Below are 13,836 nucleotides of genomic sequence, written 5' to 3' on the forward strand. Positions count from 1 at the left end.
AAAAAAAAAAAAAAAAAAAAAAAAAAAAAAAAAAAAAAAAAAAGAGGGGGGGGGGGGGGGAATCTAAATAATTACAAAGCAAGAGATGTTGAGATGAGAAAAAGAGAGCGAGAAAGAGAGTGAACGAGAGAGAGAGAGAGTCGAGAAGGGAGAGAGAAAATTAAATTAAGTGGAATGATAAAGGAAGGTGGAGAGGAATATTGAGATACTGATGGTTTGTCAAACTGATGATAGAGAGATGGTGAGACAAAACGTGAACCCGTTTCCTTACATCGTAGGTCATTGGCAGGCCCCTTCTAGATCATTACTGCATGACCTATTTGCGGCCTTGCCTCTTTTCTTCCTCCCCCTTTTTTTTCTCCCCCCCCCCCCCCACATGCTAAGAGACAGTAGATGAAGGATGAGATATTGAGAGAAGATAAAGAAAGAGAGAGAGAGATTAAAAATAGAAAAAGAGAGATAAGAAAGGGTTAGAGAAGGATATGATGAGTAATGATATATTGAAGAGTGTCCAAAGAATGAACAAATTAATTATTACTAATAAATAGTAACATATTAAATCATAATAATAACAGTACTAATAAATTGCAATGGTAGCAGCAATGGCAACAATGGTGTTATGGGAAAGGGGGAAAAAACAAACAAATAAATAAATAAAAACACCTTCAATCATTTGTAATTCAAATGGTGAAGAATGTACAGATTATAGAAGATAGGTTGAGATCATTCAAAGAGTTACACACATACACAAAAATAAAGGACATAAAGAAGTAGAAATAATAAAGAAAAATAAAGGAAAAAATAGTAATAATGCTGCCAATATTATTATGATGATAATAGAAAAAAAATGTTTTGAAAGTGTTTCCTTATAGATACTTACAATCCCCCCGCCCCCTTTTCTCTTCCCCTTTTTTTTCCTTCATCTATTTATTTATTCACTTTTTTCCTTTTTCTCTCCCCTCTCTGTACATAATGCAGGTATATATTCAAATTCAATGTGGGGACATTAATTCACAAATCAGGGTAACTTGATATCTAGGAAAGGAGCAATTGAACCATATAGTTGTTTAAATTCGGAAGTCTTATGTTTGAATATGGCTGACTGTTCTTTATTAATGTAATCTCTTAGTAATTGTTGCCATTGTGTACAAGATATTTTGTTTTTGTTATTCCAATTGACTAAAATTGTTTTCTTGGCGATAACTAGAGACAGAAGTATTGGGGTGACTCCGGTGGGGGGTTTATTTGTGAATGATCACCTAGTAGACATAGTGAAGGAGTTGTCGGGATTTCGCAGTTAAAATAAACAGATAGTTTAGTAGTAACATCTTTCCAAAACAGAATAATTGATGGACAGGACCAAAGTTTATCAGAATCTGCTATACCCATTTTAAACAATTTGTATAGTGATAAATGTATTCTATATATGATTTTATATTGAATTAGTTGAATTTTCGAAATTTGAAATTTCCACTCATACTGAATTTGTCTCCAAAAAGTATTGTCTGGGATTGTGTTTAGGTCCTTTTCCCATTGCTTAACCAGAATTAAGTACATTGTATCTGTAGATATTAAAGAAGTGTATAGTTTAGTCTGCAATTTTCTTGAGCTACCGATCTTGATTATTTTTTCAGTGAAAGTTGATGGCTTGCAAAAGCTGTTGCCAATTTTAGTTTTGATGGATTTTTTAATTTACCTAAATTATATTTCTGCATCAGTTCTGGAAAGTTGGCGAGTTTGTTGTCTATCACTAGGTGATGTAAATGTGTGATTCCTGCATTTTTCCATTTTTTTATTGGAAACAGGTGTTTTATTAACAGTAAAATCAGGATTATGCCATATGGGAGAAAGGAGATGTGGTGTTGAATGATTTTCTGTTCTTTTATTTACATTCCAATGTAAATAAAACATCCCCTTTTCTTTGAGTTATAAGATGAAAAAAATATCTGGGAAAATTGTGCAGTTTGGAGACTCTTGTGTTCTGATTCTAACAGATGAGTTTAGAATTTGGCTAATATGATGCTGTTTCTGTGGGCAGCTCATTAGGGTTTGAAAACAGAGCCAATATCACTCACTTACCTGAAGTCTTTCAATAATGTTGCGGTAGTCTCGGGAAGTGGTCATAACAGAATCTCTTCGGATGGCATTACGGACAGACTGTCTCCAGCTCAGGGCTGTTTTCTGCACTATGTTGTTGGACTTCATGAACAGATTATTCACCTGACAGTCCAGATCCACAGGAATGGCTATGGCTCTGCCTTTGGCTGCACAATAATAAAGGCACACACATTCAGGGTTATGCATTTACGCATGGAAAACAAGCAAGGAGCTTCAATACATACATATTTTATATCGAAATTCTTAAGATTATATCCTTAATCCTATATAATCTATTAAGTGATATTAATTATCCTTAATATCACAAATTTTGAGATTATAATGTTATACAATACAATTATACAACTGAAGCTAATATTGTGAATGTTAAAAACAGCTGGTGGAACTGATGCTCTTACCCACGTCACTCAGCACTTTAATGCAAGCTTCCACATTACCCTTCTGACTTGGGAGCAGCCAATTGCAGTGATACACACGGAAAACTCCCTGCAGCAGCTGCACAAACACTGGCTGCCGGGTCTGAGACAGAGAGAAAGAGATGTCACATCTAATGATGGTCTGAATGATGCTGAGGTGTACTGGGCTGCTGGAAGACACTGTGTGTTACCTGCAAACTTGTGCTCTGGTCTGAGAACGGTGAGCTGAAGAAGGTGGTGACGATGCTCATGATGGTCTCAGTAACGTAGCGCTCCAGGACTGTGTCAGCATGCTTACGGTCACTCGTGTTATTGCATACCTACAGGAAGCCACGCTGAATGTCTGAACATCAAGACCATATTGTGAGTATATCTGTGAGTTTGTTTTGTCTTACTCTGCAGATGTCCACCAGGAAATCATCAAAAAGTTTCCACATGTGATTGCTGGTGTAGATCTCCTTCATCTCAACCTCTGTATCTACATAGCAGTGATTCAGGAAGTTCACATAGGCCATCTTCACCTACATATGAAGTATTATATTCACATAATGAAAATCTGCATACAATGACATTTTAACAAAAATTTAATCTAAAAGTATTTTACACATTCATCAGACACTTTTGGGCTTTATTCCTTTGGTGCACACACCTCTGGTATGCAGTCCTCGTGAGTGACCACACGTACAATATCATCGAGGGGGAGCAGGGAGTTGCATTTGATCTCAGTGTAGACATTCTTCCCTTCAGTGCACACAGCCAGCAATTCCACTAAGTGAATATGATACCTGCAAGAGTCAGTGAAACCAAATCTAACTCCTATAATGGCAAACATTTAACAGGAAAAAGCTCAAAGAACATGCACTTTGTATGATTTTGTAAAACATAAATGACAAATGCTACTTCCACCTCAGTGTAATATAACATATAATGATACATATAAGAAAAAATATAATGTAGTTATATATATTGAATAATATAATTTTACTACATAAAATGCTAATTATTTATATTATGTTATTTTACAGTTTATTATATACTATTTGTATTTTTGTAGTATTTGCATTTTTTAAATTTGCATTTTTACATGTAAAAGTATTAATAGAGTGGAGGCAGGGCCAATAAACCTCTATACCTGAGTGCACTGCTCTCATCAAGTCGTTCCCTCTCCAGGCGCATCATTTGAACCAATGACTGAAAAGATGCCCGGTCATTATAGAACACCAGCACATCCTCACCCGCTGTCACCAACTAAATACACATAAATAATATCAACAGAAACAGGAACAGTCTTCACTAGTCTGAAGAAAATAGGGCAGAAAAGTAGCAATCTGGGGCTTGTAGTTAAATACACTAATTGTCTGTCTGGCCTACAGACCTCAGCCATGACAATGTCTTGGCATTTCTTGATGAACTTGTTCTCAGCCTTGACAATGGTCTGGAGGAACTTGAGGTAGTGGACACTGCGTCCATGCGTCTCGATGCAGTGCACAAAGTGCTGCACTACCCGCTCGTTAATCTCGCTACACAACTGGAAATTATTCATGAAAATATGCTGCATGGTCACCGCCTCTAGAATCTAAAAACAGAAAGCCAGGGACAGAGGATTTAACAATCAAGAGTTGAAATGCACAGATAAAAATGTGTGTTTATGTATTTTTTTTATTTTTTAATTTATTTCATTTATTTATACAGGGACAATGCACAACAAAAGTGTTGTGCCAGAGTTAGCTATAAAGCTAATTTGCATCTGCAGTCCCTGGGCAGGATGTTGTTACAAAATTACAAAATTCAGTTACAAACTATACAATAGCAACAACACATATAATATCACTCCATTAATTTAAAAAGTCAAGTCAATTATCACATATTTGATTTTCCTTAAGCCATACTTTAAGCGTAGTTTTAAAAATACACTTTGTGTACCATTATGAAGAGTATCACGACGCATGCGCGCACTTCCGCTTCATATAAACAATGCATGCATGTGCTGACGCATGTCCGTGTTGACATAAGCAGCAGTGCAATGCGCATGCGTTGTTTACATGAATCGGAAGTGCGCGCATACGTCGTCATACTCTCCAAAATGGACGCAAGCCACAGCAGACTGGACGAGGAGGAGAAAATTTGTTGAACAAAGTCGTTTTTTTTTTTCTTAGCGCACAAAAAATATTCTTGTAGCTTTGTAAAATTACGGTTGAACTACTGATGTCACATGGACTATTTTACTGATGTCCTTACTACGTTTCTGGACCTTGATCATGGTAGTACCCTTGCTGTCTATGGGAGGGTCAAAGAGCTCTTGGAATGCATCAAAAATATCTTAATTTGTGTTCCGAAGATGAACTGATGGAATGACTTGAGGGTGAGTAATTAATGGCAGAATTAAAATTTTTGGGTGAACTATCCCTTTAATGTATTTGTAGAAAAATTAAACCTTGATAATTTAGATAAAAGAATATTATGATTAACGGTATCAAAAGCCTTTTTAAAATCAAGGAAGACAGCACCAACAACACCTCCCCTATCAAGACTGGGTTTAATTTGTTCAATGAAATATCAGTTTCCTGTCTCCGTAGAGTGATGTACCCTAAATCCAAACTGCATACGATGTAATGGAAAATTACCAAGATTTAAATGCTCGACTACCTGATTGCAAACGACCTTTTCAATTACTTTAGAAACAACTGTTAGAATATTGATAGGTCTATAGTTAATTACATTAGCAGGATGACTAGTCTTAAATATAGGTGGGTACTGGGTACTATTACTGCTGACTTCCAGGCAGTTGGAAAATGACATTGCTTTATTGACAAATTAACCAGATGATTTATAGGTGTACTAAGAAAATTTGCATACTTTTTAACAAATACAGAATCACAAACAAAAACATCTTTGGCCCTAGAACTCTTAAACTGGCTTAAAATGTTTATTATATAGGATTCAGATACTTTAGAAATATTAAAAACAGTAAGATCATGATTTGGTAATATAATATCCTTGCTTTTCACACTAAATCCTTGTGTTAAATCTTGAACTGAATCTATAAAAAATTATTAAATACACTAGCAATTTGATGCTTATCTTGAATTAAACTTCCATGAACTTGTAATTCAATACCTTTACCGTTTTTATTATTTTTCTTTCGTACTCTATTGATATTCTCCCATACTTCTCTACTATTCCCCTTTGCATCATTTATAAGGTCAATAAAAAATTTTGCTTTTGCTTTTCTCAATTCCTTTACAACATTATTACGTAAGTGCTGAAATGTCCTATCATGAGCTAACCCTGATTTAAGCGCAATTTTTAAAGCATGTTCCCTCTGTCTCATTAACTTCCATAACTGTTTATTTAGCCAAGGCAAATTCTGCTTCTTTCTAGAAAAATTGAAAATTTTTATCTTATTAATTGTTACCATTAAACACTAAGAGGCAGCTTCTAAATTATCTGTAGACTAGATTTTTAAATTCCTCTTCAAATTAGTTTTTAAGTCATTTTGGTATAATATTTAGCACATTTTCTTTGTCTTGTTGATATAAAAACCTGCATTTTTTTAATTTTCTTACCACTAATATAAGATTATGCTCTGATAGCCCTGTTAATATATTTATTGACTTAGTTATTCTTTCTGGTTTGTTGCAAAATATTAAATCAATTTGAGTTTCAGATGATGAGGTGATTCTAGTGGGGCCCTGGATTAAGAGTACAAGGTCAAAATGACTTACTATATCCTGAAGCTTTTTCCTATTTGACTTCTCATTCCAATTTATATTAGTGTCTCCAACCAAAATTAACTCTTTATTTCGATCAAACCCCTTCAAAAGATTTCTCAGATGATCATAGAACATACTACTTGATGAAGGAGGTCTATATATGCCCACTACAGTAAATGTCATACATGGAGATAAAACAACTGTTACAGCAATATATTCTATATCCACTAAAGTATTGAATTCAACAGAACTGCTGTATTGATGCTCTCACCCCAGGGTTGAGGAACAGGTTAATGTGTTTGTGTAGAAGTGCCTGGTTCTGTTGATTTCCAGCACAAAAGTTCTGAAGGAACTGATGAGCTAAAGTCATAATCTCTTGCATCTGAACATCCTCCCCCTAAAATGTAACAAACACACATGTAGATACATAAATCAGTGATGAACATGAACCTTTTCAGTTATGTAAAGGCTCACACACACCTTCTCATAAGGGATCTGCAACAGTTCCAGGACCACACTGTGAGCTCCCATGTTCCTGAGGAGCCGCTGCTGCTGTTTCTTATTCTTCTTGCCAGAGATGCCCTCCAAAACACACAATTTGCTCAACCTCAGAAGGATCTACACACATATAACAACAAACAACAGATATACTTCACAGAACATCCTACTTGCTTGTCAACTCCATAAAACATAAACACACTTCACCTCCTTCACGACTCTGTAGTTTGAGCTGCTGGTACTCTCCACTTTGGGTTTGTCTGATCTGCTTGAGTTGATGACACCCTGTTAGAGCAGAAAAATACATAATAATAATATAACATATAATATCCAATCATAATATAATTGACTAGATTTCTGAAAAGAGCGATTATGTTGCTTCTTAGAGTTTCAGAGTTTTTTTTGTAAAGTTAATTATGGACAAATAATAACAAGAGCGCATCCGGACCTTGTGGTGCGCTTCATTGGCAACCTCTCCAGCGTCCAGCCCTGAGTCTGACCCCTGTCTCTTATAGACCCACAGCTCTGATTTCTCTACTATAGACCTCAGCTGGTCCAAATCTGACTTGATCTGCTTGTAATTTTCCACATCCTGACTGGTCACCAGGAGCTGAACCTAAAATAAATAAAATGCCATATGTGAACATGACACTATACAAGAACAAAAATATAAAAAGAACCAATATATGATATGAAATATATGGTAAAGAATTCATAAATACATGTTTATATGAACACAAGTATTAAACTCATCAATTATTACTCAATATCGCATCATCCAAGTGGATGCTGCACACTGGTGGTGGGTGAGGAGAGACCTCCGATATGATTGTAAAACGCAGTAGTACATAGTAAAGCACTATATAAATGCCTCATTCATTCATTAAAAAGTTTGTTCACAAAAGCTTTTTTTAATTTTGTCATCAATAAGACAGTTAATTCAAATTATTACAAACATGTAAATGTTTTTTCAATTAATACAATTATTACAATTTTAAAATAATAAACCACAATAACTCAAACACAATCTAAATTAGATTAATAATATAATTTAATTTTAAATAAAATGCTATTTTAATTGACTAAAATGACATGCCATTTTAGAAAATTGACTAAAATTGACATGACAAGACAATTTGGTCCAACTTTATATTAGTTGGCCTTAACTACTATGTGCTTACATCAAAAAAATAAGTACAATGTACTTATTGTGTTTATGTTGTATTACAAAAGACTTTTGCTGCTATTGAGGTGGGACGCGAGTAAGATTAGGGACAAGTTTGGTAGGTATAAGGGTCAACAGTGTAATTATAAATGTAATTACAGATGTAATTATATGCAGGTATTTTTAAAATACAAGTACAATGTAAAAACATGTATGTACACAATAAATGCATTGCATCAAATGATTAATTTAAATGTAAGTACATAGTAGTTAAGGGCACTTAATATAAAATGGGACCGACAATTTTTTTGTCAAAAGAAAAAAACTACTACAAAACAAAAAATACAGTGTAAAACTGAATACCGACAAGGATGAATGAATGGATGAATGAATACCTGCTTAAAGGCCTGTAAGACCTCTTGCCGCTGGCTGAAGTGTCGGAAGAGGAGGTGAAGGGCTCGTGACACCAGTGGAGGAGACATAAGCAGCAGTGCAATGCGCATGCGTTGTTTACATGAATCGGAAGTGCGCGCATACGTCGTCATACTCTCCAAAATGGACGCAAGCCACAGCAGACTGGACGAGGAGGAGAAAATTTGTTGAACAAAGTCGTTTTTTTTTTTCTTAGCGCACAAAAAATATTCTTGTAGCTTTGTAAAATTACGGTTGAACTACTGATGTCACATGGACTATTTTACTGATGTCCTTACTACGTTTCTGGACCTTGATCATGGTAGTACCCTTGCTGTCTATGGGAGGGCCAAAGAGCTCTTGGAATGCATCAAAAATATCTTAATTTGTGTTCCGAAGATGAACTGATGGAATGACTTGAGGGTGAGTAATTAATGGCAGAATTAAAATTTTTGGGTGAACTATCCCTTTAATGTATTTGTAGAAAAATTAAACCTTGATAATTTAGATAAAAGAATATTATGATTAACGGTATCAAAAGCCTTTTTAAAATCAAGGAAGACAGCACCAACAACACCTCCCCTATCAAGACTGGGTTTAATTTGTTCAATGAAATATCAGTTTCCTGTCTCCGTAGAGTGATGTACCCTAAATCCAAACTGCATAAGATGTAATGGAAAATGACCAAGATTTAAATGCTCTACTAACTGATAGCAAACGACCTTTTCAATTACTTTAGAAACAACTGTTAGAATATTGATAGGTCTATAGTTAATTACATTAGCAGGATGACTAGTCTTAAATATAGGTGGGTACTGGGTACTATTACTGCTGACTTCCAGGCAGTTGGAAAATGACATTGCTTTATTGACAAATTAACCAGATGATTTATAGGTGTACTAAGAAAATTTGCATACTTTTTAACAAATACAGAATCACAAACAAAAACATCTTTGGCCCTAGAACTCTTAAACTGGCTTAAAATGTTTATTATATAGGATTCAGATACTTTAGAAATATTAAAAACAGTAAGATCATGATTTGGTAATATAATATCCTTGCTTTTCACACTAAATCCTTGTGTTAAATCTTGAACTGAATCTATAAAAAATTATTAAATACACTAGCAATTTGATGCTTATCTTGAATTAAACTTCCATGAACTTGTAATTCAATACCTTTACCGTTTTTATTATTTTTCTTTCGTACTCTATTGATATTCTCCCATACTTCTCTACTATTCCCCTTTGCATCATTTATAAGGTCAATAAAAAATTTTGCTTTTGCTTTTCTCAATTCCTTTACAACATTATTACGTAAGTGCTGAAATGTCCTATCATGAGCTAACCCTGATTTAAGCGCAATTTTTAAAGCATGTTCCCTCTGTCTCATTAACTTCCATAACTGTTTATTTAGCCAAGGCAAATTCTGCTTCTTTCTAGAAAAATTGAAAATTTTTATCTTATTAATTGTTACCATTAAACACTAAGAGGCAGCTTCTAAATTATCTGTAGACTAGATTTTTAAATTCCTCTTCAAATTAGTTTTTAAGTCTTTTTGGTATAATATTTAGCACATTTTCTTTGTCTTGTTGATATAAAAACCTGCATTTTTTTAATTTTCTTACCACTAATATAAGATTATGCTCTGATAGCCCTGTTAATATATTTATTGACTTAGTTATTCTTTCTGGTTTGTTGCAAAATATTAAATCAATTTGAGTTTCAGATGATGAGGTGATTCTAGTGGGGCCCTGGATTAAGAGTACAAGGTCAAAATGACTTACTATATCCTGAAGCTTTTTCCTATTTGACTTCTCATTCCAATTTATATTAGTGTCTCCAACCAAAATTAACTCTTTATTTCGATCAAACCCCTTCAAAAGATTTCTCAGATGATCATAGAACATACTACTTGATGAAGGAGGTCTATATATGCCCACTACAGTAAATGTCATACATGGAGATAAAACAACTGTTACAGCAATATATTCTATATCCACTAAAGTATTGAATTCAACAGAACTGCTGTATTGATGCTCTCACCCCAGGGTTGAGGAACAGGTTAATGTGTTTGTGTAGAAGTGCCTGGTTCTGTTGATTTCCAGCACAAAAGTTCTGAAGGAACTGATGAGCTAAAGTCATAATCTCTTGCATCTGAACATCCTCCCCCTAAAATGTAACAAACACACATGTAGATACATAAATCAGTGATGAACATGAACCTTTTCAGTTATGTAAAGGCTCACACACACCTTCTCATAAGGGATCTGCAACAGTTCCAGGACCACACTGTGAGCTCCCATGTTCCTGAGGAGCCGCTGCTGCTGTTTCTTATTCTTCTTGCCAGAGATGCCCTCCAAAACACACAATTTGCTCAACCTCAGAAGGATCTACACACATATAACAACAAACAACAGATATACTTCACAGAACATCCTACTTGCTTGTCAACTCCATAAAACATAAACACACTTCACCTCCTTCACGACTCTGTAGTTTGAGCTGCTGGTACTCTCCACTTTGGGTTTGTCTGATCTGCTTGAGTTGATGACACCCTGTTAGAGCAGAAAAATACATAATAATAATATAACATATAATATCCAATCATAATATAATTGACTAGATTTCTGAAAAGAGCGATTATGTTGCTTCTTAGAGTTTCAGAGTTTTTTTTGTAAAGTTAATTATGGACAAATAATAACAAGAGCGCATCCGGACCTTGTGGTGCGCTTCATTGGCAACCTCTCCAGCGTCCAGCCCTGAGTCTGACCCCTGTCTCTTATAGACCCACAGCTCTGATTTCTCTACTATAGACCTCAGCTGGTCCAAATCTGACTTGATCTGCTTGTAATTTTCCACATCCTGACTGGTCACCAGGAGCTGAACCTAAAATAAATAAAATGCCATATGTGAACATGACACTATACAAGAACAAAAATATAAAAAGAACCAATATATGATATGAAATATATGGTAAAGAATTCATAAATACATGTTTATATGAACACAAGTATTAAACTCATCAATTATTACTCAATATCGCATCATCCAAGTGGATGCTGCACACTGGTGGTGGGTGAGGAGAGACCTCCGATATGATTGTAAAACGCAGTAGTACATAGTAAAGCACTATATAAATGCCTCATTCATTCATTAAAAAGTTTGTTCACAAAAGCTTTTTTTAATTTTGTCATCAATAAGACAGTTAATTCAAATTATTACAAACATGTAAATGTTTTTTCAATTAATACAATTATTACAATTTTAAAATAATAAACCACAATAACTCAAACACAATCTAAATTAGATTAATAATATAATTTAATTTTAAATAAAATGCTATTTTAATTGACTAAAATGACATGCCATTTTAGAAAATTGACTAAAATTGACATGACAAGACAATTTGGTCCAACTTTATATTAGTTGGCCTTAACTACTATGTGCTTACATCAAAAAAATAAGTACAATGTACTTATTGTGTTTATGTTGTATTACAAAAGACTTTTGCTGCTATTGAGGTGGGACGCGAGTAAGATTAGGGACAAGTTTGGTAGGTATAAGGGTCAACAGTGTAATTATAAATGTAATTACAGATGTAATTATATGCAGGTATTTTTAAAATACAAGTACAATGTAAAAACATGTATGTACACAATAAATGCATTGCATCAAATGATTAATTTAAATGTAAGTACATAGTAGTTAAGGGCACTTAATATAAAATGGGACCGACAATTTTTTTGTCAAAAGAAAAAAACTACTACAAAACAAAAAATACAGTGTAAAACTGAATACCGACAAGGATGAATGAATGGATGAATGAATACCTGCTTAAAGGCCTGTAAGACCTCTTGCCGCTGGCTGAAGTGTCGGAAGAGGAGGTGAAGGGCTCGTGACACCAGTGGAGGATAGTCATGCATGGTCAGGTGCAGTAAGACCCTCAGAAACGTCCGGCCACCATGATCATCAAGATCCAGTGGGGTGTTTTCTTCACTAGATACACAAACACACACAGATTCACACACATACGGCACACAAACATAAGACAAATCATCAAAGAGCACAACCTTCTTACCTTCCTCCAAAAATCCCCTCCGCTTGCTCTTCAATGTGTTCAAAGTCCAGCGCTCCTAACAAAAACAGTGGTTATTCAGACAACATTTACCCATACCAGCTGATACTGACATAAACACACACTTGCTCATTTCACCTTGAACACTGGCAGGAGAGTCCTGGTTTACAGACGGCTCTGTTTGAGAGTTGCTCTCATCAAACTCTGTTTTAAAGATACAGAGCAGGCAGGAGATCCTGTAGTCCAACCGGACATTTAGAATGAACTACATATAAATGAGACAGTCAGTAAAGATTTTTTAAACTTATACACAACAAGTTATATGGCATTCAGGCCATGAATTTCTCAAACAATAATTTAAACAGAACATTTCAATCCAACTACAGACTAGGGTGTGTTTTAACACCTGTAGGATCTCAATGATCTTGAGTTTGGTGTCCATCACCAGTATGTCTTGTTTCTGAGGTTCACTCTTGGCTTTGACTTCATCTCTGTCGGGAGGGTTGTGGCTGGTAGATGGCAGGAATCCCCCACCCCTCAACACCACCTGTGTCATCAGCTCTCCCACCCCATGGATGGACCGCATCACATTACTTTCTATAGAGATGGTCAGAAAAAGACCTGAGAGCACTTTCACATAAGCAATTTTTCAGCAAAACAGATTGATGTACTTATGTGAAGTGAAAGCTAATTGATTAACTTTATAATCTAGACTGTAAAAAGAGGTAACCTGCAATTGTTACCTTAAGAGTTATTCCTAATCCTTTATTATTATTAGGGCTGGGTTTTGACACAAATATCACGATTCGATTTGATTCTGATCCACAAGCTTGCGTTTCGAGTTGATTTCTGATTCGATTAGATATCTAATATTTTGCATATATTTCAGGTACAGTACATGTAGTGCTGGGCGGTATACCGGTTCATACCGAATACAGTTGTTTATTTTTTTTATGATATTAATTTTTAAAATACTGCAATACCGGTGTATGTCACTTAAACAATGTTTGGAACACGACACTGTTAGAAAGGGGTCCCTTTTCACTGTTGCACTGCGGTGGGTGCACAGCTGTATGTGTTACTAAGCGTGAAAGTTCCGAAACTGAAGCTGTAGAACTAATAGAAAAAAAATAAAAATAAAAAAAAAAGAACTAATAGAACGTGATGACAGAAGAACTCATCCACAATATCCACATTGCCCGCCACAAATATCCACCGCCCCCTGCCATCAGCTCCCGCTTCTCACAAACACGAGCGCGACTTTAGCACTAGATTTAGCAACTTTCATACCCTTTTAGCGGATTTTTTCCATAGAATATTCATACTGACAAACCTAGCAACTTTTTTGGATAAACCTTAGCTATGGTTCAGTTGGAAGATTTTGCCAGTGCTGTCCCACGAATGCGAGGTCTGACTTTCCCGTAGAAGTGTCACCTCT

The 13,836-nt window shown here is 35.2% G+C and overlaps 1 protein-coding gene across 1 annotated transcript in view; it reads right to left on the bottom strand.

The window, feature by feature from the left end:
* itpr1a (inositol 1,4,5-trisphosphate receptor, type 1a) overlaps nt 1-13,836 on the bottom strand; it is a 44,930-nt gene that overhangs the window by 15,872 nt on the left and 15,222 nt on the right. The window contains exons 22-36 of the mRNA XM_016272085.1: nt 12,805-12,995; nt 12,537-12,663; nt 12,402-12,456; nt 12,154-12,319; nt 11,042-11,209; nt 10,801-10,878; nt 10,576-10,713; nt 10,367-10,492; nt 3,910-4,110; nt 3,667-3,782; nt 3,184-3,319; nt 2,930-3,055; nt 2,726-2,854; nt 2,517-2,637; nt 2,080-2,264 (exon numbers count right to left, since the gene is read on the bottom strand). Coding sequence (XP_016127571.1) covers nt 2,080-2,264; nt 2,517-2,637; nt 2,726-2,854; nt 2,930-3,055; nt 3,184-3,319; nt 3,667-3,782; nt 3,910-4,110; nt 10,367-10,492; nt 10,576-10,713; nt 10,801-10,878; nt 11,042-11,209; nt 12,154-12,319; nt 12,402-12,456; nt 12,537-12,663; nt 12,805-12,995 — 2,063 coding nt within the window. The remainder of the gene's footprint in view (nt 1-2,079; nt 2,265-2,516; nt 2,638-2,725; nt 2,855-2,929; nt 3,056-3,183; nt 3,320-3,666; nt 3,783-3,909; nt 4,111-10,366; nt 10,493-10,575; nt 10,714-10,800; nt 10,879-11,041; nt 11,210-12,153; nt 12,320-12,401; nt 12,457-12,536; nt 12,664-12,804; nt 12,996-13,836) is intronic.

This window comes from Sinocyclocheilus grahami, unplaced genomic scaffold (genome assembly GCF_001515645.1).
Source record: "Sinocyclocheilus grahami isolate Dianchi unplaced genomic scaffold, SAMN03320097.WGS_v1.1 scaffold67.1, whole genome shotgun sequence".
NCBI lineage: Eukaryota > Metazoa > Chordata > Actinopteri > Cypriniformes > Cyprinidae > Sinocyclocheilus > Sinocyclocheilus grahami.